Here is a 27,651-nt window from a genome sequence, read left to right as displayed (position 1 = left end):
AGTGGGCGTTATCTTGCTGAAATGTAAGTTCAGGATGGCTTACCATAAAGGTCAACAAAATGGTGTTTATAATGTCACCGATGTACCATTGTGCTGTAAGGGTGCCTCACATTGCGACCAGAGGGGTCCTGCTATGAAAAGAAATGGCACCCCAGACCATCTCTCCTGTTTTTTGGGCCATATTGTGAGCGAAGGATGGTGTCCAAGTACTATCCATGGCATCTCGACGTTGTGGAATCTCATTGTTGATGTTGTTGTGGTCTTCAGTCCTGAGACTGGTTAGATGCAGCTCTCCATGCTGATCTATCCTGTGCAAGCTCCTTCATCTCCCAGTACCTACTGCAACCTACATCCTTCTGAATCTGTTTAGTGTATTCATCTCTTGGTCTCCCTCTACGATTTTTACCCTCCACGCTGCCCTCCAATGCTAAATTTGTGATCCCTTGATGCCTCAGGACATGTCCTACCAACCGATCCCTTCTTCTAGTCAAGTTGTGCCACAAACTTCTCTTCTCCCCAATCCTATTCAACACCTCCTCATTATTTACGTGATCTACCCACCTAATCTTCAACATTCTTCTGTAGCACCACATTTCGAAAGCTTCTATTCTCTTCCTGTCCAAACTATTTATTGTCCATATTTCACTTCCATACATGGCTACACTCCATACAAATACTTTCAGAAACGACTTCCTGACACTTAAATCTGTACTCGATGTTAACAAATTTCTCTTCTTCAGAAACGCTTTCCTTGCCATTGCCAGTCTACATTTTATATCCTCTCTACTTCGACCATCATCAGTTATTTTGCTCCCCAAATAGCAAAACTCCTTTACTACTTTAAGCGACTCATTTCCTAATCTAATTCCCGCAGCATCACCCGACTTAATTCGACTACATGTCATTATCCTCGTTTTACTTTTGTTGATGTTCATTTTATATCCTCCTTTCAAGACACTGTCCATTCCGTTCAACTGCTCTTCCAAGTCCTTTGCTGTCTCTGACAGAATTACAATGTCATCGGCGAACCTTAAAGTTTTTATTTCTTCTCCCTGCATTTTAATACCTACTTCAAATTTTTCGTTTGTTTCCTTTACTGCTTGCTCAATATACAGATTGAATAACATCGGGGAGAGGCTACAACCCTGTCTCACTCCCTTCCCAACCACTGCTTCCCTTTCATGTCCCTCGACTCTTATAACTGCTATCTGGTTTCTGTACAAATTGTAAATAGCCTTTCGCTCCCTGTATTTTACCCCTGCCACCTTTAGAATTTGAAAGAGAGTATTGCTGTCAACATTGTCAAAAGCTTTCTCTAAATCTACAAATGCTAGAAACGTAGGTTTGCCTTTCCTTAATGTTTCTTCTAAGATAAGTCGTAAAGGCCAGTATTGCCTCACGTGTTCCTACATTTCTACGAAACCCAAACTGATCATCCCTGAGGTTGGCTTCCACCAGTTTTTCCATTCGTCTGTAAATAATTCGCGTTGGTATTTTGCAGCTGTGGCTTATTAAACTGATAGTTCGGTAAGTTTCACATCTGTCAACACCTGCTTTCTTTGGGATTGGAATTATTATATTCTTCTTGAAGTCTGAGGTTATTTCACCTGTCTCACCAGATGGTAGAGTTTTGTCAGAACTGGCTCTCCCAAGGCCGTCCGTAGTTCCAATGGAATGTTGTCTACTCCCGGGGCCTTGTTTCGACTCAGGTCTTTCAGTGCTCTGTCAAACTCTTCACGCAGTATCGTATCTCCCAATTCATCTTCATCTACATCCTCTTCCATTTCCATAATATTGTCCTCAAGTACATCGCCCTTGTATAGACCCTCTAAATACTCCTTCCACCTTTCCGCTTTCCCCTCTTTGCTTAGAACTGGTTTGCCATTTGAGCTCTTGATATTCATACAAGTGGCTCTCTTTTCTCCAAAAGTCTCTTTAATTTTCCTGTAGGCTGTATCTATCTTACCCCTTACCTTACATTTGTCCTCTAGCCATGCCTGCTTAGCCATTTTGCACTTCCTGTCGATATCATTTTTGAGACGTTTATATTCCTTTTTGCCTGCGTCATTTACTGCATTTTTATATTTTCTCCTTTCATCAATTAAATTCAATATTTCTTCTGCTACCCAAGGATTTCTACTAGCCCTCGTCTTTTTACTTACTTGATCCTCTGCTGCCTTCACTACTTCATCCGTCAGAGCTACCCATTCTTCTTCTACTGTATTTCTTTCCCCCATTCCTGTCAATTGTTCCCTTATGCTGTCCCTGAAACTCTGTACAACCTCTGGTTTAGTCAGTTTATCCAGGTCCCATCTTCTTAAATTCCCACCTTTTTGCAATTTCTTCAGTTTTAATCTACAGTTCATAACCAATAGATTGTGGTCAGAGTCCACATCTGCCCCTGGAAATGTCCTACAATTTAAAACCTGGTTCCTAAATCTCTGTCTTACCATTATATCATCTATCTGATACCTTTTAGTGTCTCCAGGATTCTTCAAATGGCTCTGAGCACTATGGGACTTAACTTCTGTGGTCATCAGTCCCCTCGAACTTAGAACTACTTAAACCTAACTAACCTAAGGACACCACACACATCCATGCCCGAGGCAGGATTCGAACCTGCGACCGTAGCAGTCGCGCGGTTCCGGACTGAGCGCCTTAACCGCGAGACCACCGCGGCCGGCTCCAGGATTCTTCCATGTATACAACCTTCTTTTATTATTCTTGAACCAAGTGTTAGCTATGATTAAGTTATGCTCTGTGCAAAATTCTGCCAGACGGCTTCCTCTTTCATTTCTTAGCCCCAAGCCATATTCACCTACTATGTTTCCTTCTCTCCCTTTTCCTACTGTCGAATTCCAGTCACCCATGACTATTAAATTTTCGTCTCCCTTCACTACCGGGATAATTTCTTTTATCTCATCATACATTTCTTCAATTTCTTCGTCATCTGCAGAGTTAGTTGGGATATAAACGTGTACTACTGTAGTAGGCATGGGCTTCGTGTCTATCTTGGCCACTATAATGCGTTCACTATGCTGTTTGTAGTAGCTTACCCGCACTCCTATTTTTTTATTCATTATTAAACCTACTCCTGCATTACCCCTATTTGATTTTGTATTTATAACCCTGTATTCACCTGACCAGAAGTCTTGTTCCTCCTGCCACCGAACTTCACTAATTCCCACTATATCTAACTTTAACCTATCCATTTCCCTTTTTAAATTTTCTAACCTACCTGCCCGATTAAGGGATCTGACATTCCACGCTCCGATCCGTAGAATGCCAGTTTTCTTTCTCCTGATAACGACGTCCTCCTGAGTAGTCCCCGCCCGGAGATCCGAATGGGGGCTATTTTACCTCCGGAATATTTTATCCAAGAGGACGCCATCATCATTTAACCATACAGTAAAGCTGCATGCCCTCGGGAAAAATTACGGCTGTAGTTTCCCCATGCTTTCAGCCGTTCGCAGTACCAGCACAGCAAGGCCGTTTTGGTTAGTGCTAAAGGCCAGATCAGTCAATCATCCAGACTGTTGCCCCTGCAACTACTGAAAGGGCTGCTGCCCCTCTTCAGGAACCACACGTTTGTCTGGCCTCTCAACAGATACCCTCCGTTGTGGTTGCACCTACGGTACGGCTATCTGTATCGTTGAGGCACGCAAGCCTCCCCACCAACGGCAAGGTCCATGGTTCATGGGGGGAGGGGAATCTCATTACGTGGAGTAAAGTTGTCTTCAGTGATGAGTCCTGCTTCAAGCGGAACACAGATGCGCAGCGAAAACATGTCTGGAGACGCCCAGACGGTAGTGGAATACGAATCTGACTGTCGTCCGACACCCAGGAGTGATGGTCTGGGGTGCCATTTCTTTTCATAGCAGGAGAAAATGAAAGGTTGGAAATTTTCTCCTCAGTTAATATATTATGAAGCTTAGGTGAACAAGTATCACTGCCAAGCCCGTGCTAGTCTTAACACAGTCACTCACAATCCCTTTCACTCACGGTAGCAAGTTTATGGTGTTGCATTTCCCGAAAACGTAATAGCTACAAAAATACTGATTGTTTTTGATTGAGAATGCTCGCCAAATATTAAGTCTGTCGGTACCAAATGCAGTCACAGTTTTTAGCCACCGACCTGCTCAATATGCCACGCGGAATATATGTCTTTTCTCGTCACAAAATTCACTTAAAAATTCCGAAATTTCTACACACCCACGGAATAATTATGCCGTCATTTTACAACACTTTTGATGTATGAAACACTGCGAGGTCCGGCAACTTATCATTTCTATCGGAACTACTACTACACACGTCCGAACTGTTTCATGGCTAGGCTCCGACTCTTCTCTACAATACTCTAAGTCTTCTCTACCAGCAGAGAAGGCGCGCGAAGAATATTGCTTTACCATTGGTCAATTTAGTCAACAGCCAATAGCAAAACAACATTCTCCCTCGTCAATCCCCGCTTTTCATCAATAACCAATCGCAGAATAGCAAACCTAACGACTGCACTTTTTACCGACGTAATTATCTAATATGCTGAAGCTTTGCTTATGCATAAAGTTATTTACTATTGTTATTTATACCTGAATTAACTTTCCCTTTACCATAAACTTACTTTACAAAATTATTCTACAAAAATCCCCTTTGTCCATATCCATACTTCTTCGAAATGTTCCCACACTAAATCCTACTACATTACTTGTTAAACAATTACCTTCATATTAACCTTAAACCACACTTACGCATCATTCATACTGCTAAAACACATTTATAACATTTTGCGTACACAAAAAGACATAATAACACTTTATGAAAATACTAGAGTAGTTTATGAAAAACATCTATTACTTTAGTGCACTCTAGTGGGCACAATCGAAACTAAAATCACAGTCCCCCTATCCAATATTGTCCTCTATCGGCTGATACATAAACTACGTGCGCGTACAGTCTCGCGTCACCATCTGTCACTATCCAGCTCTGAGACACATCTTTCACTTAACCGCCTCCAAGACAGGATCATTATACGGCGCTACGCCTCAGTACGTCGAAGATATTCTACGTCCCGCTTTGTTGCCCTTCGTTGGAAGCCATCTTGATCTTACATTTGAGCAAGATAATGTCTGCCCGCACACAGCGAGAGTCTCTACTGCATGCTTTCGTGCTTGTCAAATACTACCTTGGCCAGTAAAATCGCGGGATCTCACCCCAACTGAGAATGCTTAGAGCAATGGGAGTAGCCCGGGATTTTGACGATCTAACGTGCAAATTGAACAGAATTTGGCATGATATTCCTCAGGAGGACATCCAACAACTACAGCAGTCAGTGCCAAGCCTAATAACTGTTGGTACAGCGGCCAGAGGTGCACCAATACATTATTGACTTTCTCAATTTGAGTAGCTCTTTTTCTTAGTTAAGTCATCCAATTTTTGTGAAACTGTAATTATTTGCATGTCTGTTCATGTAAATCACAACTACGGATTTTTGCTCAATTTGCATAATTTTTTCAACGGTTGTCGACTTTTTTGTTTTTTTATTTCTATATTTTTACTTAGAGTGAACGTCGAAGAAGGGACAGACATAGGACAACGTAATGTCGCATTTGAAGTTGGTAAAGTAATGCATACCAAAATTAAATTGAGTGCTGGAAAAAATTTCAGACAGATTATGAATGCAGCTCATATACACTAAAGAACAAATTTACGGGATATTTAAGAAATAGCATCAAATCAGCGATGGTAGCAGCAAAAAGGTTCTTGAAGAAGAAGCAGGAAAGAGAAAGAACAAGCCGTGTTAAAACGACTAAGGTTCTACCAATTCCAAAGACATGTGATGAAATTATGCTGTCTCTAATTTCAGCATCAGCGTAGCGATGAACAATTGGGTCGTTAGCAGGAGGCGCTGCTTCTTTAGCCCCAACAGTAAATAATGCACAAAACGCAGAGGAGCAACTACAGGAACCTAAAAGGCATAATAAGATGACGGAGGCCGTTACTGTTGGTAAAGGACTATATTTAATATCATACGAGAAACGACATAACTATTTATTTAAAAAAATCCCCTAACTTACTACCGAGTATATCTCTTACCAATACTGATTTGCTTAAATTCGTCAAGAAACTCAAAAACCCGAGATTTCGTGGTATATTTGTATGGAATACGTTGCCGAAAACGATGTGGCAATCCAGGGAATGTGGGATCGCAAATTAGACCCTGCTGGATGGTCACGAATGCACTGTGTAGCGTATGTTAAAAACAACCAGAATAACGTGTCATACTTTGAGTCATACAGGTAGTTACGCCCACCAGAGGAACTGCGTCGTTACGTCGCCAACAACTGTGTGTTTACAATTTCCGACACCACCAAGACTAGGACCTTTGTGGTCATTGCTGTGTAATGTTTCTGCTGACGAAAGCATAGAAAGAATCAAGATGCACACTTTCATCAGTTGAAAAGATTGGTGGAAGCAGCCCATCAGAAACTTCGTGACTTTTTTTCCTGGAAATATGATATGACTGTAATAATGCTGAAGCCCGCACTGCTGCGCGAGCGGGAAGGCGTGCCGGTCCCCGGCACGAATCCGCCCGCGGAATTAGTGTCGAGGTCCGGTGTGCCGGCGAGCCTGTGGATGGTTTTTAAGTCCGTTTTCCATCCGCCTCGGCGAGTGCGGACTGGTTCCCCTTATTTCGCCTCAGTTAAACTCTGTCGGCGATTGCTGCCTAAACACTGCCTTAACGTACGCGTACACCATCATTAGTCTGCCATTGGAGTTACACTCGTGTGGAATGAGACGTTCCCGGGAAGGGAGGGCGTCCACTGGGAGCCGAAACGTGAGTGGACTGCTGTCGCCTGTTGTGGGGTTGTGTTCCACCGAGGGCTACGGCGGGGACGAAGACTCTCCGTCGTTTCTAGGTCCCCAGTTCAATACATACATACATACATACAATGTTGTTGAAGTCACCTACATAAGAATATTGGAATCATATCAGCACTCAAATTCGGACCTGAATGCATTGCAAAATGCAGGATGATTCTTAGACAGATCGATAAATAAGTAATCACTTTAGTATGTGTATCCATCTCAAACTGTTTATTGGGTCCTTTGGGGATGATAGAAACGTCATTATGAATGCCAAACAGGAAATGATTCTCATTTTGAAGTGCTAAAGGTGGTGATGCATGCATTCAAGAAGCGCATGCAGAAGAAAATAAAATTGTTTTGGATAAGCTGACGTGGAGGTACTGCACACACATGCCTTAAATGAGGACCGCCTGAAACTTTTACATGAGCTAAATTCTGGAGTTCAGATGCCATTAACTTTCCGGTCATGGAAACTGTACAAGTATCTAGTTCTGCCAACATGAAGACGTAGTTCGTCAGTAAAGAAGGCAGTTCTAATAGAATTCATTATTCTGGCACTTCAGACAGATAGGAGAGGGAATGTGAATAGGGATTCCAAGGTATTCGACAACTGTAACGTAACAGATGTAAAACTGTTCTAAAATTTTGTACACAGGTATCGACTAGAACAATGACAATATCGGTCAACTCTGCAATGTGTACTCCATGTTTCGCTCTTCTTACTGTAAGAGTGATGAACTTGGCTGCATGCGGAGCTCACAGAAATTAAAGAATTAACACCATTTGTCCTGGTAGAGTGCGCAAAGTAAAAAGAGAATATCAAGACAGGCTTTATACATTCGTATTGAATTTGAATCATCAGCCAATTTTCGTCCAAGCACGACAGCAAACGAATTGTTGCTTAGCCACGTTGTTAATTATCCGCCATCACAGGAATCGTACAGCAATTAGTATATTAGTGCATGTGCTAAGACATTCCACGACAGCACCTTGAAGTGAAAACAATGTCACAGATGTATAGGTCTTTTATGACGAATGTGGAGACTTTTAGTTTAAAGACGTTGTGTTCGCCAACAATGGATGTGTACTGATGGCTCTGTCCATTAGCGTCACTTCACTCCCACCGTATAGAATATAATGGAGCGCCAAGGTGCGATGGGCAGCTGCTTGGTTGACGAGCTGTCACCATAGAAAGCATGGGATGACGACGGATTGCAGAAGAAATGAGGACATTGTTCTCAATCTGCGATCGTAAAAACAGTGTAGTTTCCGTCAAAGGCCGTGAAAAGCGGGTGTAGCTTTGTGACAATTTCAAAGGTGCATCAATAAGGAATCTTGATGTTTATAACTGCCCAACTATTCAAAGACTCAGAAAAAAGTATAGTGAACACATAAGTGATTAAGTGATAATACACAGTCCAGTCACATTAATGTGACTACCATGAGTGTTGGATGTCAATGTGCAATAACCACTCACAGACGTAGGTGGCATCGCTACCAATGGAGGATATATAAAGCTTGTCAGGGGACACAGAAAACAGTCAGTTGTTGTAATGCGAAAATGAAACCATTTATCAGACATCCAAAAGGGCATGATCATTGGCTTTCAGGCCAAGGGTGGAAGCATTTCTGAAACCACGAAGTGTGGAAACTGTTCACGTGCATCCTTGATTAAGTATACTGTGCATACCAAAATGGCTCTCTCTAAAACTGGCGCCAAGGCAACTATGATACACATTGGGCCATAGATGAAAGGGATGAACAACGGCTGCAGAAATGCGTATGGGTGAATGGACGTGGAACTGTTGAGCAACTCACCACTCAGATTAACCAAGGAGCCACCAACAGAAACTTCTCAACGATGATTCAGCTGACGTTGCTCTGTACGAGCCTCCTAGCAAGCGAATGGTTCATTCACGCATGCTGACTGTTGTTCATTGGGGATGAAGGCTGGAATTTCCGTGCCAGTACCGTAACTGGACATTCACTGAGTGGTGACAGGTCACCTTTTGAGATGTACGTCGTTTTATGCTCCATCGGACAGGTTGCCATTGGTGTGTAAGGCCTTGCAACAACTTCGAAAGGGTCCAGGCCGGAGGAGAGAGCGTTATGGTCTAGGTAATATTTTCGTGGCATTCCCTGGGTGATTTAGTCATTCTGGAAGGCGCAATGGATCAACACAAGTATGTCTGTATCTTTGGGGACCGCTCCTAGAAGCAGTTTGGTTTTCCTCAGCACAGTGGTATCTATCAGCAGAACAATGCAATGCGTCACACGGCTTACATTGTACGTATAAGGTTCGAAGGGAACCAGTATGAATTTACCCTACCCCCTGGTCACCAAACCCCAGGATTTAAACGTAATCGAAAATCTGTGGTACCATCTCAATCACACTATTCGTCTGTGGATCAATTCCAGTGTGTAAAAAAAGCAGCTGAACATGTATTAGATAATTACCAGGGAATACCCTCTTGATACCACTTTAAAACTGTCAACATCATTAATTAGACAAAATATAGAATTCAAGATTCAGGAAAAACAGGGGCACAATAGATGCTGGTTTTGCCTTAAGACAGATTGTGGAGAAATAATAAGCCAGCCTACCTGTCCTCGTTGACTTGTCAAAGCCTTTTTTAACATTAAAATTCAAATGGTTCAAATGGCTCTGAGCACTATGGGCCTTAACTTCTGAGGTCAGCAGACACCTAGAACTTAGAACTACTTAAACCTAACTAACCTAAGGACATCACACACATCCATGCCCGAGGCAGGATTTGAACCTGCGACCGTAGCGGTCGCGCGGTTCCAGACTGAAGCGCCTAGAACCGCTTGGCCACTCCGGCCGGCTGTTAACATTAGAAAAAGGATATAATTCAAAACTTAATCGACGAAAGTGTAGCAATGGGTATAATGAATATCATACACACAGGTAATAAAATGAGAATTGAAACGCCAAAAGATTCACCGATGAAATTATACTAGGTGAAAGAATTAGACAAAGATATTCATTATGCATACTCCCGTTCAACTTAATAACGTGCCATATCATTGATGCTGTAAGGAAGAAACTGGGCTATAAAATGGGAAATAAAGCGGTATACAGTAAGTTAATATTTCTGTACCAATACCATATAATGTGTCTTTTAAAGTAGTAAAGTGTCACTTAAAGTAGTAAAGGAGTTTTGCTATTTGGGGAGCAAAATAACTAATGATGGTCGAAGTAGAGAGGATATAAAATGTAGACTGGCAATGGCAAGGAAAGCGTTTCTGAAGAAGAGAAATTTGTTAACATCGAGTATAGATTTAAGTGTCAGGAAGTCGTTTCTGAAAGTATTTGCTTGGAGTGTAGCCATCTATGGAAATGAAACATGGGCTATAAATAGTTTAGACAAGAAGAGAATAGAAGCTATCGAAATGTGGTGCTACAGAAGAATGCTGAAGATTAGATGGGTAGATTACATAACTAATGAGGAGGTATTGAATAGAATGGGGGAGAAGAGGAATTTGTGGCACAACTTGACCAGAAGAAGGGATCGGTTGGTAGAACATGTCCTGAGGCATCAAGGGATCACCAATTTAGTACTGGAGGACAGCATGGAGGGTAAAAATCGTAGAGGGAGACCAAGAGATGAATACACTAAGCAGATTCAGAAGGATGTAGGCTGCAGTAGGTACTGGGAGATGAAGAAGCTTGCACAGGATAGAGTAGCATGGAGAGCTGCAGCAAACCAGTGTCAGGACTGAAGACCACAACAACAAAAACAAGCATATAATGAGAATAATTCACAAAGGTTATTTCACCAATTCAATAAAACAGTTACGAAATATAACGTGGAAATCTCATTTTAAAAGCTAAGAGTGTGATAATATCAAAAACACCTGTACGATGTAAATGAGAAGTAGATGGTGTGTCAGTTCATTAAGTGATGAGCTTTAATTATCTGAGGACAGTTATCACTAGCTACAAAGACTTAACCTTGGAAGTGAAAACCTAGTGGGAAAGGCAGTAAGAGTAGCCGGATGCCTGCAAAATACTGTATGGAGAAATAAATTTATGGCATCTGAGGGTAAATAAAATATATAAAACAATGGTGTGTCCTGTGATGACATAAGCAGCAGAAATCAGAACAGAAATGAAAAAAAAAAAAACAAAGGTGATGGCAGTGGAAATGAACGTACTAGACAACTCCAAGGGGTAACAATGTGGGACAAAAGAAAAAAGTATCGATTAGGGAACAGTGTGGAATACAAGATATAAATAATTTGATGAAGACAAGAAAAATAAATTTGAAGGATCATGTGGAAAGGATGGACACCACAAGACTAGCTGAAATTTTAAAAAACTGGACAATTGCAAGGAAAATGACTACCTGGATTACCACTCAAGAGATAGGATGACAGTTGGTCCAGTACATCCAGGGAATGAGGCAGACAAACCGGCAGCCAAAATCAGCGTCGGCAGCAGGAGAAGCAGCAGCAGCAGAAGAAGAAGAAGAACAAGAACAAGAAGAAATTATTCAGCTAAGAAACCTAGTGCAGCTGGCCACGGCACTGGAGTCGGCATGGCTCCACATCCCTGTCGGCACCTTTCAGAACCACACTAACTTTCGTCCTGCATGTCTCGTAGCCGTTCCTGCTTCAAAAGTAGTAATTACCGGGAACTGTGTACATGTTTCAGAAAATGTACAAATACTTTTTAAGTTGTATCATCAGTAAATGGTAAGTCTCTTTAAAACTGTATTTTTTGCGTATTCACATTCTCTTATAGCTTCGACAGGCTTCAGGTAAATATTAATTACACGTTCCCTGTATTGTTGGTCTAGGACTGGAGTTCTAATTGTAGAAACCTGCTCAATGCGTTTCTGGAAGCGCTACCTGTCCATGGCGGTTTGCATCCTGTGGCTCATGTGGGCCTCTCTGTACACGACAAACGACCATTCATTTAATACGTGAACTAAGGAACATAGCTCATCTTGAAAGTGGAGTTTCGTTTCCATCGCTGTATTTGTGTTTGTCGCGGATATAGCATACTTCAGATACTTATGTGGCGGCGCCTGCGGTAAGCTGCGCTGCATCCCGCCCATTACAGGAGCCGGGTGCAGAGCCGCGGCATGCTGACACAGGCTCTGCCGCTGCGGCGAAGTTTGCGTAGGCGCTGAGCAGCTAATAACGCCCGCAAGTTACAGCCTGTCCAGCAGTCGCAAAGCGTCGTAATATAATGCGTTTCTTTGCTCATTGGGTGTTCCGCCTGGGTGCGCACACTTGCGGTGTGATTACGAGCATGTGAGGACATGTTTGCGTCCGTCCACGTAGACCCGTACTCAATTCCTATAGTTGAAATCTGCGGTTCTTCACTACCTAAAACAGGTCCAGACCTGCTTGCGGCAACGCAGATGCCTGCCTGCCTATGCCAGACAAGGATACTCATATTAGTCCAGTCAAATTGCAGAAATACCTTGCAAAAGGTGGGGTAGAAGAGTTTATTTTTTCAACTCGTTCATATGGTTGGAAATATTAGAAAACCGAGTTTTGCCAACAAAATTTCGCTTGGGAAAACTTTCTGCAGTCAAAAAACTTGGAAACTTTCGGCCTTTTTCCGTTTTCTCAAGATATCTCAGTTTCATTTGCTCCTATCGCTTTAACGTCTATTTTCTTTTTTAAAGAGCACAAAATTCTCTACAAATTTGATTCTTGCCATTTTTTTCTACACCCAATATCTAAGGCGCTACAGCGTCTCAAAAAATACAAATTTTTCAAATTTTGAGCAAAGTGGCAAGATACCTTATTTTTGAACACTATTTTTTCAGTTTCTGTTTGTGTAGTATAAATACATTATACATCTTGTTATATGTTGGAATTTACCACCTCACTTTCAAGTATTCAATTTCTCTGTATGCAACATGAGGATTGCTGGGCACCCAACTATTGTGATTCTTACATCACTACCTGAAGTTCACTATCGGCCACCTCAGCCCTGGTATTTGTAAAACTATAAATATAAAAATACATCATTAATAGACATAGACACACACACACACAAACACACACACACACACACACACACACACACACACACACACACACACGCACACAAAATAAATTGTCTCAGGAAACTGAACTATTATTAGCTGCAACAGGCAACCTAATTAGGTAGGTAATTATTCTTGTGTATAAAACACAGTTGACATTAAAAATAAGTAGCTTTATTACAATTAAAATGCATTGTCAGTTACTAAAAAATGTTGACAGTTCTGGGTGTGTAATACTTGTAATATCGCACATTAGCGAACTTGAGACAGATATGAGCATCACTTCCAACGTTTTGATGGGCCAGGTTCCTCAGTGTCACCAGAAATACCCTGAGTTACGGATTCAGGGTCTGTACCTAGAATTGATCCCAGATTGACCTCTTCTTTGAACAGCGAGTCAGCCTCAGCAAGTTCGTTGATTTCGTCAGCGGTTTCCTCAACATCCTCCATATCATCTTCTTCACTTTCTTCATATAAAAATTTTGGCACGTTTTCACAGTTGACCCCAATACATTTCTTGCAAATTGAACAACATTTCAAACCCGCTTTTCTGCAGGAGCGCGCTTCGCCACAGTTCAGCTTGCATGAGCATGAAACAATGTGAAGAAGTGCTTCAGGTGCTGGATCTTGGCTCATTATAACGAATATTGGACCGTGGTCACTGTGATTCCAGCCCCATTTCTCAGGAGGTTTCCAGTTTCCCATCCAACTTTGGACTTGTTGGTAAGTCCGCAACGAATGATGTTGTGCAGCATCTAGTGTAGGTGGCAACCGTGCAAGATTCAGTTTGCTCTTTGTGGCAGACTTGGCGAATAGCTAGTACCGCAAATGATCTAGTGTGTGGGAACTGCTGACACCTCCACTATACAATGCGATAGTAACCTGTTTTGCTGCTGTTTTATTTCTTCACGGGTAGCATGTGGTTTATTGAACGTGCAAAGGGCTGAGGTTAGGTGTTCATTTTTCGCAACAATATTGCAGCACTTAATTTTTCCTTGACCAAAAAAAGCGGATGTTGTATCACATCCGCTAAAGGCGTGAGTGAGCAGAATATATTCACTGTCAATCTTGTAAGATGCAGTGGAAAACCACTTGTCTTCTGCATTTCCTCTTCCTGGCTTTAAGAAAAATAAGTTTTCAATGCCTTACCCCAAACCGGTCATGAGCCCAAGCAGGTCAACATCTTCTCCTACAATGACAACACTTCCAAAATCTTTTGTTCTTGAAATGACAGATGTTACAATCATAACGTCAGCATCTTCTTGTGTCTGGTGCCCTTCTACGCTACACTCCAGAAATTCCTTTTTAAGAAGTGTGATCAAACGCATCTTATTTCGTTCGTTGTACAAGAACTTGTCCTGAGGGACTTGGTTCACCATCTCTGATTCAACCACAACGTCAACCGAAGAATGTTTTTTGGACCTACGAATCCTCTCAGCACTCTTTGTGCTACATTTGTCTCCCTCACATGGATACCCATCAAATACAATAGCAAATTGAGATCCAAATTGACGTTGCAGGCAAGAAACATAGCGTTGGGCTATTGACTTGAAGCAAACATTTCGAGTCCAAAGTCACTTTGTGGATAAGGTACCCTCCATCAAAATTTCGTTTGGCATATGGCAGTCTTAACTGCTTGGTTAAAAAGTCATCAGAATTCCCTTTTGCACATGAGAAGCATTTCTCTTTGAACTTGAACTGACCTTTTTCCTGCGACCGACGTAGCACGCCTGTTGGTTCCTGAGGATGTCGAAGGCTAGCTGCTATCATTCTCTTATTAATGTACTTCTTGTAGCATGCTTCATGCACCATCACTTCACCGAGCGTTTTCAAAAAACGGGAGTGAGCAGACTCCCTGCGTTTAGCGCTACAATCGATAAGTGTGCTCAGTCCTTTCTTTTTCACATTGCATCCACCACTCACCACAGTTTTTTCGCAAATGAAACAAAAATTCATGTCAGACATACTCATTTTCAGCACCACAACATATACTGAATGGAAGCGACTCCAAACTGTAGGACCCTTATTGTTGTGTGCTAATAGCTCTCAGCGCGCTGTGAACAATCACTAGAGATAATTGCCTTCCGCCCGCCAAAGAATAAATTCGCTTTTGTCCGCTAAAGAACAATTCCTACATACTTTTTCTTATAACTGATCATTAACGTCAATCAACTGTAGAAAATGTACGGCACCTGCATGCAATCGTATTACATATTGTAACACAAATAAACTTCACGCAATCCGACGTGAATGTGTTCGTAGTTACTGAATATGATGCTGTTTGTCCTGGCCCTGCAGCAGAGTGAGATGGTAAATTCCAATGAATAACATGATATGTAATATGTTTATACCACACAAATAGAAACTGAAATAACAGTGTTCAAAAATTAGGTAATTTGCCACTTTGCTCTAAATTTGAAAAATTGGTATTTTTTGACGCGCGTTACTGAATATGATGCTGTTTGTCCTGGCCCTGCAGCAGAGTGAGATGGTAAATTCCAATGAATAACATGATATGTAATATGTTTATACCACACAAATAGAAACTGAAATAACAGTGTTCAAAAATTAGGTAATTTGCCACTTTGCTCGAAATTTGAAAAATTGGTATTTTTTGACGCGCTGTAGCGCCTTAGATATTGGGAGTAGAAAAAAAAATGGTAAAAATCAAATTTGTAGAGAATTTTGTGCTCTTTAAAAAAGAAAATAGACGTCAAAGCGAAAAGGAAAATAGACGTCAAAGCGATAGGAGCAAATGAAACTGAGATATTTTGAAAAAACTGAAAAAAGTCCGAAATTTTCGAAGTTTTTTGACTGCAGAAAGTTTTTCCAAGAGAAATTTTGTTCGCAAAACTTGGTTTTCTAACCTTTCCAACAATATGAACGAGTTAAAAAAATAAAATCTTCTACCCCACCTTTTGCAAGGTACAGGCTTTTTTTCTGACAGTTTCACTGGACTATATCATAATCGCTGAAATAAGCAATGGAATGTGGCTCTCGGCCATAAAAGAGGACCGTTTTAAGTGGTGAATTTCGTTCCGATCTGTCAGCTGACAGGAGTCATTTTCCTTCCTCTTCTTTTTATGGTGAGTAGACTTGCTGGAGCAACTATCTGATGCTTCTTACTAGCAGATATCCATTAAACCCGGGTTGTTTAGTAGACTGGCTGGAGTAGCTCTCTGGTGCATCGTAGTAGCCGATTTCCACGTAGAGAGTAGACTGGCCTGAGCCACATTCTGGTGCTTCTCACTCGTCAGTTTCTTATCTTTCCTGGTTTCTGTTAGCGTCTTCACATCAGTAAAGATGAAGCTTCAAATTACTGGTGATGACGCTGCTCCTAATAGGCGTCCCCTGTTGGACAGGACTCTGCAGGTATGTGATGAGAATTTCATTGCTGTTTCTAAGTATATTTTTTTAGCTGCGAATCTGATGATCAGTTTCTCTTTCCTATTCTTCTTCTTCTTATTCTGTTGTGTATGACAGCCCACTGGATGACCTGATGGAGGTATATGGTGCCCCAGAAGATAGTGCGTCGGCGACTGGAGAATGTTATGAACAGAAGTACTCTCTCTCTCTCTCTCTCTCTCTCTCTCTCTCTCTCTCTCTCTCTCTCGAAATCGCTGCTATGGGCATGCATACAGTCTCACGAAACCCAGTTGCCATAAACACCACACCACAGTCTATGATTGACCCAATAGCGAGTCCAGTCATATCAAAGACTCCATTATTGTAGCCATCTCCAGTATCAGCTCGCGGGAATGACGCCAGTTATCTAGGAAGGAAAGTGTTGGTAGTTAATTCTACAATAACACAACTTGTTAACCACACACACACTTGCTTATATGCACGCATTGTTTGTTTCTAGGTGCACTCGAGGATACCTGTAATGTTGATCTAAGCCAAGGGTTGGACAAAATATTACAAAACATATCGGCAAATGGGGACGTGATGGATGTACGATCCACTGATAGGGACGATGAGAATTTTGAGTGTAAGCACTGTAAAATTATTATATATCTTTTAGTAATATATGCATTATACTTATCGTTTTTCCTTTCTTGGAGGAAAGGATGGAAGTGTACAGATGTGGGCTTGCGCCTACATCTGACCTTGCCTCTCTACAACGATGATGTACCTCAGCCAGATGTACTGCAGCCTGGCCCATCTACAACAATGATATACCTGCAGCAGGATGTGTTGCAGCCCATCGCGTCGACAATGATGATGCACCCGTGGCCAAACGAAACACAGCCTGGGAAGTCTACAGTGATGCAACCAAGGCCGGATATGCTGCAACTTGGCCCATCACAAATCCAGCTTCACAATTCTGGCTTCGTTGCTGTTGTCTGGGTCACACATCCTGCACCGTGGTCCTTCACGCAAATGTCGTCATCGGGCATTGCCGCACCACTGTTCTGGCCTAGTAGCAGCAGCACCTCACCCGCTGCTATAGATCACAAAGTTAAGTCCAGCAGCCACATAGGACTAGATTGTGGTTGCTGATGCCTTTGTGTAGAGGATCTCACAGACCTGTATTGACAACACAAATGCAGGATACAAAGATCCTGAAACGTTTCACGGTGCCTACCATGGCGTTTTATAAAGATTGCTCCCAAATCGTCTGCGGTATCTCACCATTAAGTGCAAAGCAGTACTGCACTGTAAGCTGACTCAACCCCTACTCCTCTTCCCTGCAACAGATAGTGATTATGGCGACCAGAAAGCTTCGTCCAAATTTGGGGGAAACTCTTCTGGTATCAATGTGTGATTCAATTACAGAGTTGTTCAGAACTTTCTTCAAGAGTGTCGTACTCGGTCATTTTTCCAGCATGCAGTAATTAGTGTTGGGTAAGGTGCTCAGCAGTGCACTCCACCATGATGTATGTGCTTGCATCTTTTTGATCCACTTAATGGTGGTCCAGTTTAATCCCTCTTCTCCAGAAAACTATTACCGCTAAGAAATCATACACTAATGTCCAGAATCTAGATCAGTGGGATGAATATTTCTTCTCACGGTCGCTTCTGGTTAGCAACAGAAGTTACCGGAAATATGAAAGAACATATAACACATCTGATGTCCATGGGCTTTAAAAGTTCAAAGGCATCTCATTTTCCGTAAATTTGCTGAACCTAACAAAATTCGAGGGACAGAGTCTGAACTATTCAGTTCATGTACGAGTATACAGCCAGATTGTTGATAATGATAGCGAAACAGAGGAAGATGACTATGAGCGCAGTGTACAGATCAAAGAAGTCAAGTATATACACGTTTGACCACTCTGCTTTTCGAAAATAGTGAGTCAGCGACTCAGTGACGTAGATTTGTTGCTATTATCCGAGGGCAAGAAGCAACAGTACGTACGGATCAAAAACAGTATCTCCCTACTTTCCGCCAAATTGTCAGTAAGTAAAGCGGCAAAGTATTTTCAAGAACCCCCACCTCCAGGAGAGATCTCCCTTTGTCGTATACACAGACTTTGAATTACTCCTAGCTCCTGTATTGCGTTGTGGAGGTGATCTCAGTGCTTCTCACACTACTCTCATAGAACAGCACATAGCGTATGCGGAGGTGTATCAGATTGTATGCTCGTGTGACAGCAGTTGCAACAAATTTAAATCATACAGTAAGGGTAATCCTTCAAAATGGTTACCCTCTGAGCTCGAAAAGCTCACGTGAGAAGTTGATGGGAATACCAGCAGGCAGCTGCATGTCACATTTCTGGGCTAATGCTGGATAGAAAAGGTGAAATTCCAAGTAGAGACCATTTTCATCTAAAAGGGAAGTTTTGTTGTGCCACCCACAACACATTTCTGGGCTAATGCTGGATAGAAAAGGTGAAATTCCAAGTAGAGACCATTTTCATCTAAAAGGGAAGTTTTGTTGTGCCACCCACAACACATTTCTGGGCTAATGCTGGATAGAAAAGGTGAAATTCCAAGAAGAGACCATTCTCATCTAAAAGGGAAGTTTTGTTGTGCCACCCACAACGCATCTAGCTTGAAGTACGAACTGCCATGGCACATACCAATCTTCTTTCATATTTTGAACTAGTATGATGCTCACTTCTTTGTTTACCACTTGGGTGATTTTTGTGTGAAGCGTTATAAGGCCAGTGTCACTCCTGATATCCTTGAAAAGTATATTTCAGTTCCCATGATATTCACGCCAAGAACAACGCTCCACTTCACAGATACGCTACGTTTCATGCACCCATCTCACCAGAAACTTTCTGAGATGATACATCTGGAGGATATGCATATCCAGAGATGTGTATCCCAATGATGTACCGTTTCAGCTTCTGACAAGGGGGAATTTCCTTACAAATGCCTGGTTCCGATGGGAAGACTATATGAAACCGTGTTGTCTGATAGAACCGCATTGTCCAGCAAACTGACAGGCACTGTCACTACGGGTGCAGGGTATGAGCATGTGGTGAATGTTTGGCAGGAATTCAGTATCACTGATTTAGGGGAATATGCAAAATTATTCATGATCACCGATGTACGCCTGCTCGCAGACGTCTTTGCGAAATTTCGGACTGTATGTCTGGCCACATACTTCCTGAATTGTGCCTTCTATTTCACTGCACCAGGGCTTTCGTGGAAAGCAATGTTAAGGAAGGACACATGTAGACATCGAACCGTTGACCGATGTTGACATGTTGCTCTTCTTCAAATGCGGCATTCATGGGGGCGTTGCCAGTGCATGCACAGGTATGCCGTGGCCAATAAGCGGCAAACCAGCGAGGAGTAGAGGTCATCTGGCGATTTAAGGTGTATCCTTTACGTGGGAGTAAACAACCTTTAGAAGCAAGCCATGCATCAATCTCTGCTGATTAGAGGGTTCTGATAGATGTCTAGAAGGTCAATCGGCAGACTGAAAGAAAAGATCCAGAATGTGGCTGTGGACTCTGGGAAGGGATATGTCCTGGAGGCAGTCCTAGAATATCCCGCCCATTTGCATGACGCACACAGTGACTTGCCGCTGTGTCCAGAGTGCCTAGTCCAACACAAAGACACAAAAGTTCCATCCCCACAACGCTGGGGAAGAAACGCAGACCCATTCTGCACCACAGAAATCTTCAGCAATGCCTCATGTTGAGGGTGAAATTTGTTAGAATTATCCGTGGTATCTGCTTCGACCAATCACATTGGTTGAAGAAGTACACTGACTTAAACAACGAAATGAGGGCATCTGTCACATATGATTTCAAGAAAGACATTTACAAAATAATGAACGGTTCATTTTTTGCGAAAGCGATGGAAAATGTTGGAGGAATACCTTATTTTACCGTTTGATGGGCATTATGGTGCGAGAGATTTGACCACTAGACCAAATTTCTATTGCGCCACCATCTTCAATTAAGAACTAGTCGCTATGCAGATGGCCAGCGTTTCAGTGCAGTACGCAAAGCCTATCTATATCGAAATGTGTGTTCTGAATATCTCCAAACTCCACAAGTACTGCTTTCACTAGGAGTTTGCAAAGCCAAACTTCGCCAATGCCATATTACTTTATATGGATGCAGACAGTTTCATTTACTGGGTTAAAGGCTTTGATCCAGTTGAAGTTATTAGGTACAATCCCAAAACATGCAACATGTCTGGGTATGCGGTTGTAAATCCTTATGGAATAACACCTCAAACAAGAAGGTTATCGGGCTAATGAAGACGAGGCGAATGGGTGGCAGATTGTGTTTATGGGGCTCACGGTGAAGATGTTTGCATACTGTGTAGATGCGGGTGCCACCCAGAGACACGCTAAGGGTGTGCATCATGCAGCGTCATAGGCTATCTCAAAAGAGGCTTAAAAGAGGTGCATTCTCGAGTGTGTTGGCGCTGCACAGCATGTGGAGCGTTAAGTAGTCTTTTTATCGGGCGGCCATGGGGTACATACTGCACTGCAGCTGAAAAGGGCTGTCACTGTCATGGCGACAAATGTTTCATCTTTGGGGACAAGATCAGGACCCTACTATTCATTGAGTGTGTGGCTGTGTATTTATTTGAAAGCAGTAGTGTGTGTGTGTGTGTGTGTGTGTGTGTGTGTGTGTGTGTGTTCTTCGGCCTGCTGCTGCTAGTCCCCGTTTCCCATACATTGTATACATTGATTGATCAGAGATTAAAACGCAAATAATGTTCAAAAAAGTGTATACAGAAATGATTCAGAATGTAATTATTAAATGAGAAACATAATAGATAGGTTCTTCTTTCCTAGTTTTAGTATAAATATTATCTCTGCACCTGATAGTAATGTACATAAGCCTTCAGAAAAAAATACTTTATTGTGAAAAAAAGTTATTGTTAATGAATCATAAGGATTGAAAATATTGTTAACAAACCAAAAATGTTGTTAATAATTGTATTACACAAAAATATTAATAATATACCTCAATTTCACGTGTTAAATCATTATTATTATTATTTTTATTTTTATTTCATTCCCCTTTATTACAGCTGAACTATAGACAGAGTAAAGTATGGTTGTCAAACCTGATGGTCCTATCTCCATGCTGTTTAGCAAAAGAATGAAGCCACCAACCCAAGTGCTCTAGTTATAAAAGGAGGAGGAGGAGTTGGAGATTGAATCCCATTGGTCCAGGGTTGAAATGCATTTTCCCTCCTGGAGATCACACGATCAGTTCTCAGAAGTCCTTATCTAAACCAATAATAATTGGGTCTTGGCTAGAACCTGCAGTATCATAAATCATTCTTATCCCCACCCAACAAGACAACTGCCCAACAACTCACTTACAGGGGAGGGTGGTCATAAATCATTCTTTTGCACTCGTATATAGGCCTAGATGAGAAGGGAGAGGGGCATACGTAATTCTGACGTTGGGGGAGGCAGATAATTAATCATTGGCGCCAGAACCCAAAGTTCAGCATGCTAACTTGTTCATTACAGCACGTGCTACAAAAACAGGGCAAAGAATGGTCTTGAATAGACGCGATTATAAGCTGCCAATAAAAATCTATAATGGTATTGCGAGACTAATTTAACTGCTGGTACCAAAAGCACAAGCAGTAAATCCAGTGCAGTGAGGATTACTTCGCAAAATGTCAGGAGCTTTTGGCGCTGTAATTTCACTAGTTATTGAAAATGCTTATATTACAAATCTTGAAGTAAATGTTAATAACAGTTCTATACAATTTTCTGTAGCCTGTGGAAGTACGACTTGCATTAGATTCCAGATTGTGTGTGCCGTAATTGTAAGCAGTAATGAAAAGTAAGTAAAGTTGTGTGGCATGAATGGAAGGGAGACTCTGAAGGGAAGTTAGAGACACCTAATTGGGAAGATTTTCCTTTCCTTCCCGTACACTAGCACCTATCTTTAATTAAGTATGGCAACTATACGCGTAAGTGAATTTACGAAGTGTAGGTGACTGTAATGTGTGTGTGTGTGTGTGTGTGTGTGTGTGTGTGTGTGTGCGTCTGTGTAGTGTAATGTAGTGTAGGATCGGATCATGTTTGTGTTGGAGATGATGAGAGAAGGGATCAGGTGGAACCCATTGCCGGAACATTGCCTACTCCTCTGGAAATGCACCAAAGGAGGCCTCCGAGCCTAACTTTCTTATCCGACAGTTGGATCACCGTCAACAGTGTCACGTGCCCTAACTTCATGAGACACTACAGAGATGTTTTCAATTTCATCCAGGACATTGATGTAAAGCGTGGTGTTCAGGGACATCACGCCACCACCTCTCTTGTTTTCTCTGCTATAGAGGCAAAGGGAAAACTGTCAGCAGCGTACTGCGAACTCGGATGGTCGATCATGAAAGGCTTGGACACGTCCGATGGTGCCGAATTTTGGTGATCAGACGGAAACCAGTGTATCCGCTTCGGCACATCCGTTGACAATAATAATAATAATATATCTGGCGAGCGCTTCACGTCATACTGGGAATATGTCCACTTACCTTACCATCACGGAAGAAACCAGGTTTGAACTGGTCTGAGTGGAGGGACTACTGCCACGTTCAGAATATCATAGGAGTGCAGGCCACAGGCCCAAAGTAAGTAAGAAATCACTTTCTCTTTCGCTGACAGAAAAGGTGGGATGCCGGCGAAAAGTGCAGATGCATCTATAAAATCTTCCAAACCATAAAAAAGATCTTGTGTGTTGGGCATCTGAACATGAGGGCTGAACCTACTTTCTGATTGTCTACAATCCATATACCATGTATTCACACCGAATCAGAAGGGAGGAAACTGACGAATATGCCAGCCCAAAAGAACTCATTTCAGAGGACTCTGTATTTAAAGTGCTGTCAATATAAATACAATTGTAGCGTGAAAATTGAGCCTGTTTGAGAATACTAGAAGCTATGAGCCAGGATAGATAAAGCGTAGATTTCATCTTGCTGTACACTCATTGCAGTAAAATGTATAACACTGTATCGTGTCTGCGAAAGCACAAGATCATAAAGAGTGCTCGACAGTGGACAAGGACTCCATAACATAATTTACGTGCATTCTCTGTCTCTTGTATAGTAGCATAGTATCTCTTCTGACCCAAACACACCAACAATCTCAGTTCGTCATTTAGCTGGTAGCATACCCTCCCTGCACAATATTTACATTGAAGTATTAACGCCGGCCGGAGTGGCCGTGCGGTTCTAGGCGCTACAGTCTGGAGCCGAGCAACCGCTGCGGTCGCAGGTTCGAATACTGCCTCGGGAGGTCTGTGTGAGCTTATTGGATGACAGCATGAAGAGTGGGCATGCACGTGGTTACCGTATGATACATATACACTGATATAGCAGTTGCTTTAAGATGTATAGTGAGAGGGAGAAGTCTTGTACACAAATGGCCACGCCCTACTGAGGCCACCCTAGCTATACTCCTTATAACTCTTGGCCACGTTATTTGAAATGAGTATCTATCTGCCGGTTGGAACGACGTGGTGAGGTATACTGCAGGCATATGCAGCGTTTGTGTGAAAGGGTTTTAAGAATTAAGTTTGCGGCGCTGGTGTCTGGAACCAGCTTTTAGGAAGATTAAGCCTAAGACTTTGGAGATGAGCACTTTTTCGGCGTCTGTCAATTAGGCGTAACTAATGCAAAATATTTTCAAAATAACACCGGGTCTAGTCAGTATCCCCTGAAGCCACAATATACTCACTGAGAAAGGAACACTACAAGCTTTCCTTGAGACTGAACCAGCATGAAATGTTTGTATTAGCAGTGCTGCAACAATTTGATGTGTTGTTATTTGTGGTCCATGTACTGTCTAAAAATGTTTGTTCTTGTCCTTTTACAGCATACATGACGTATTATGATTTCAAACAATTATTGACCTATATGAAAAAAAACGTAAATGAGTTAGAAACTACGGCGTGCACACACTTTATTCAACATTTAAATGTCAGTACAGGTATTCCAATTTAGATTATCACATGTTCAATATGCTTGCCATCATTGGCGATGATGTGGCGCAGACGAATAGCGAAATTCTGCATGATCTGCTGAAGTGTCGGAACATCGATGCTGTCGATGACCTCCTGAATGGCTGTTTTCAGCTCAGCATTGGTTTTAGGGTTATTGCTGTACATCTTGTCTTTAATATGATCCGGAGAATATGGTGACCAATCGAGGCCCATTCCAGTGGTCTCTGGGTACCCCAGAGCCAGAATGCGGTCCCCAAAGAGCTCCTCCAGGACATCAAACACTCTCGTGGTTCGATGGGGTCGAGCTCCGTCTTGCATGTACCACATCTTGTCGAAATCAGGGTAACTTAGGATAATGGGGATGACATCGTCTTCGAAGACCTTCACGTACCATTCGGTAGTCACCGTGCCATCAAGGAATATCGCATCGATTGTTCCGTGACTGGGCAATGCACACCACACAGTCACCCGTTCAGGGTGAAGAGACTTCTCGATAGCGAAATCCGAATTCTCAGTCCCCCAAATTCGCCAATTTTGATTACTGACGAACCCAGCCAAATGAAAATGGGCTTCGTCGCTAAACCAAACCATACATGTGCATACTACTTCCCATCATGCCCCGGGGCCAACCGTGCAGTTTTAACGTCCTAACGCAAACTGTTCAGAAGTTACGACGATTTTGTTTATATAGTTCAATAATTGTCCCCCTATATATGCAGTGAAGGATGATGATGATGATCTTACAAAATATAAATTCATCAATGGGTGGAATAAATCATCTGTGGAATTAGGAAGAATTTTATTTCACAGTCTTTGTAATTTTGGTCTATGTAAAAAGATAAAAAAAGAAACTTCTTTAAACTGAAATGAAAGTGACTACTGTGAATGTATCTTGTTTCAGGCCGAGTATAGGTCGGAAAGAGAAGGAGAAGGAGAAGGAGAAAGCGAAGGAGGAGGAGAAAGAGAAAGAGAAGGACAAAGAACGACCGCTGGGCGAGACGCCGGCCGCGCCCATCGCATCACCGGAAGCCGTGAGTAGTCAATATTTTTCTATCCTTAGCTCAAGTTGTAATGAGGCATCTCATCTCTCAGTAAATCGTAATTCTGCAAAAACCAGAAACATCGTCCGAATGACAGTCAGCTCCCGCCTTGTTACATTTTAATTACCAACTCTGAGAAATACGATTGTTGTTAATAGTTCGACCTGCACCTCTAAAAGGTGTGTTGCAGTCGGTTGATCCGTGAGACAAAGCGACAAAATTATAAAAAGGAAGATCTTTACGATTGGGGGCGAATTTTGAGCTTTCTTTTATACAGTATCCAAAAAAAGGCAATTAAAAGAGACACGCGATTGAGTTCCAACATTAAACCAGATGTTGACTTGCAGAGAAACAATGTTGGTACAGGACAGCATCAAGTTTCTTTTGAGTTTTTTTGCGGGTTCTGAGTTTAGTAATAGTATACTGTATACTCAAATCGCGTAAAAACGTAACTAGTTTAAAGCAGTGTGTTGATATTTTAATGGATCTTTTTATTCACTAGTACCCCGTTATTGTTCTCCTGGCAAGAATTTGGTGGAAATGGGTTACCATTAACTTAATCGCCAACTTTAAGGTTGTCTGATCTTTTGGAAACGGGCTACTGAACTTAATGTAACAATCCGAACGAAATATCACCGTCACATACTCTCACTAGATCTATTTGGAATATCTGATGTTTATCCCTGGACTTCAACACAATCTGAACAGAAACTGTTAGTCTCCTACATCTCTTGTCTTTGTGTGCTAAACAGTGGTAATGCAAATATCTCCCATCATCTCAAATCAAACCGGCTACCGCTGGGTCATGTGACATGATCACATTATGTGTTTTCGATAGGTTACAGAGGTGGATATGTTTCACGATTAATAAAAATAATGGAACCTAGGGAAAGAGAGAGACTTTCATTTAGAAGAAAAGATCTCTTGATACCCATCACAGGACATACTCAAGACAATATAGGACATTGGAGTCGCATCCATGGAATCATCTCTCCTGGTGAGCACTCTAAAGTGTGCAACTGAAGCAGAAACCGTTAATAAGTTTGCATAAGGAACTATATACATCACCTGTATAATACTGAACGGATCTGGAGGGAATACGCTGTCACCTTATAATACGTCATTTAAGATGTTTCGAGATTTCTTGCGAAATATACTTGTTTATTCATCAACGCAAATTCTTCAAGGCTATATCAAATAACGAACGTTAACACACTGTACATCTGTTGAGTGATTGGGGTTGTCCTTTCGCAGAGCAAGCTAAGCTCGTTCTTAGAAATTAAACCGGTCGTGTCGTCCGAAGGAAAAATTACATAATAAAACGAAGAAATTGAAATGTAATACGTAATTTTAATGCCGTTTGCGTTGTACAATGCAGTGTAGCACGTGGAATTTACCACATTGTCGTTTTGGAGTCCTGAAAGCAACAGCTGCCCGAAATATATTCTGCGCTACAACGAGTCAATAGCACTGCAGAAAATAGTACTTCGTTATGTTTCCTTCTCAACCATTTATTCGGGAAAAAATGGCGATGAAGGTGATCTGGAATACTCATACAGTAAGGATGGATAGAGCAGGGGACGCTGCGTAGCCACGGCCCCGTCAGCTGATGGCAAGCCCGTATTCCTCTAGGGAAAGATAGACTAACAGTGCAAGGCCGGAACTCGGGAGTAGGGCGACCATTCCAGGCAAAAACAAAAGCACCATTCTAACGTCAGACAATGCCACGCTGACACGATCGTGATCTCCAAGAGGCGAACTTGCTGTTCAGCAACAAACTGTGACCACATTTCCACAAAACACTGAAGAAATAATCAAAGATCTATAAATGGGAGACGTGTCAGTTATAGACTGTGCATATTGATACCAAAACGATGGAGATATGAACAAGAGTAGATGGGCAGTGGGCATATGATGACAGGTTTCAAGGTCACTTGTAAGTATAGCTATGATAAGATAAGGCTCACGGGGTATCATGTTATACCTCAGACACTTGTGCGAGATACATTAATTCTCATCCTCCTTCCTCCTCCCGTTGCGGGCTCTCTGGCCTGTCCACACACGTGACGCAATTGTATGTGATGCACTGAAGGTCTCCTCCCAGCCCCCGTCAACCCTACCCCCGTTCTCTGTGGAGCAACAGGACTCAAGCTCCCACTCCCCCACTTCACCCTTTCATTACTTGGGCAAATGCGTACGCCTTGCCATTCTTGTTCTGCGCAGTGTTGTGGAAGGATCATCATAAAGGGTCACCAGAGACCAGTCACCGCTCCCAAGTAGAGTGAAATGTCACAGTGCAAGGTTTCTCGTCTGTTCTGACTCTCTCAGTGC

The 27,651-nt window shown here is 42.1% G+C and overlaps 1 protein-coding gene across 3 annotated transcripts in view; it reads left to right on the top strand.

The window, feature by feature from the left end:
- LOC126470160 (potassium voltage-gated channel subfamily H member 7-like) overlaps positions 1-27,651 on the top strand; it is a 1,327,516-nt gene that overhangs the window by 873,541 nt on the left and 426,324 nt on the right. For all 3 annotated transcript variants that reach the window (XM_050097785.1, XM_050097784.1, XM_050097783.1), the window contains exon 5: positions 25,182-25,311. In XM_050097785.1, the coding sequence (XP_049953742.1) occupies positions 25,182-25,311 (130 nt within the window). The remainder of the gene's footprint in view (positions 1-25,181; positions 25,312-27,651) is intronic.

This window comes from Schistocerca serialis, chromosome 3 (genome assembly GCF_023864345.2).
Source record: "Schistocerca serialis cubense isolate TAMUIC-IGC-003099 chromosome 3, iqSchSeri2.2, whole genome shotgun sequence".
Taxonomy (NCBI): domain Eukaryota; kingdom Metazoa; phylum Arthropoda; class Insecta; order Orthoptera; family Acrididae; genus Schistocerca; species Schistocerca serialis.
The sequence above is the reverse complement of the archived record's forward strand: the minus strand, read 5'-3'. Positions and strand labels throughout refer to the sequence as shown.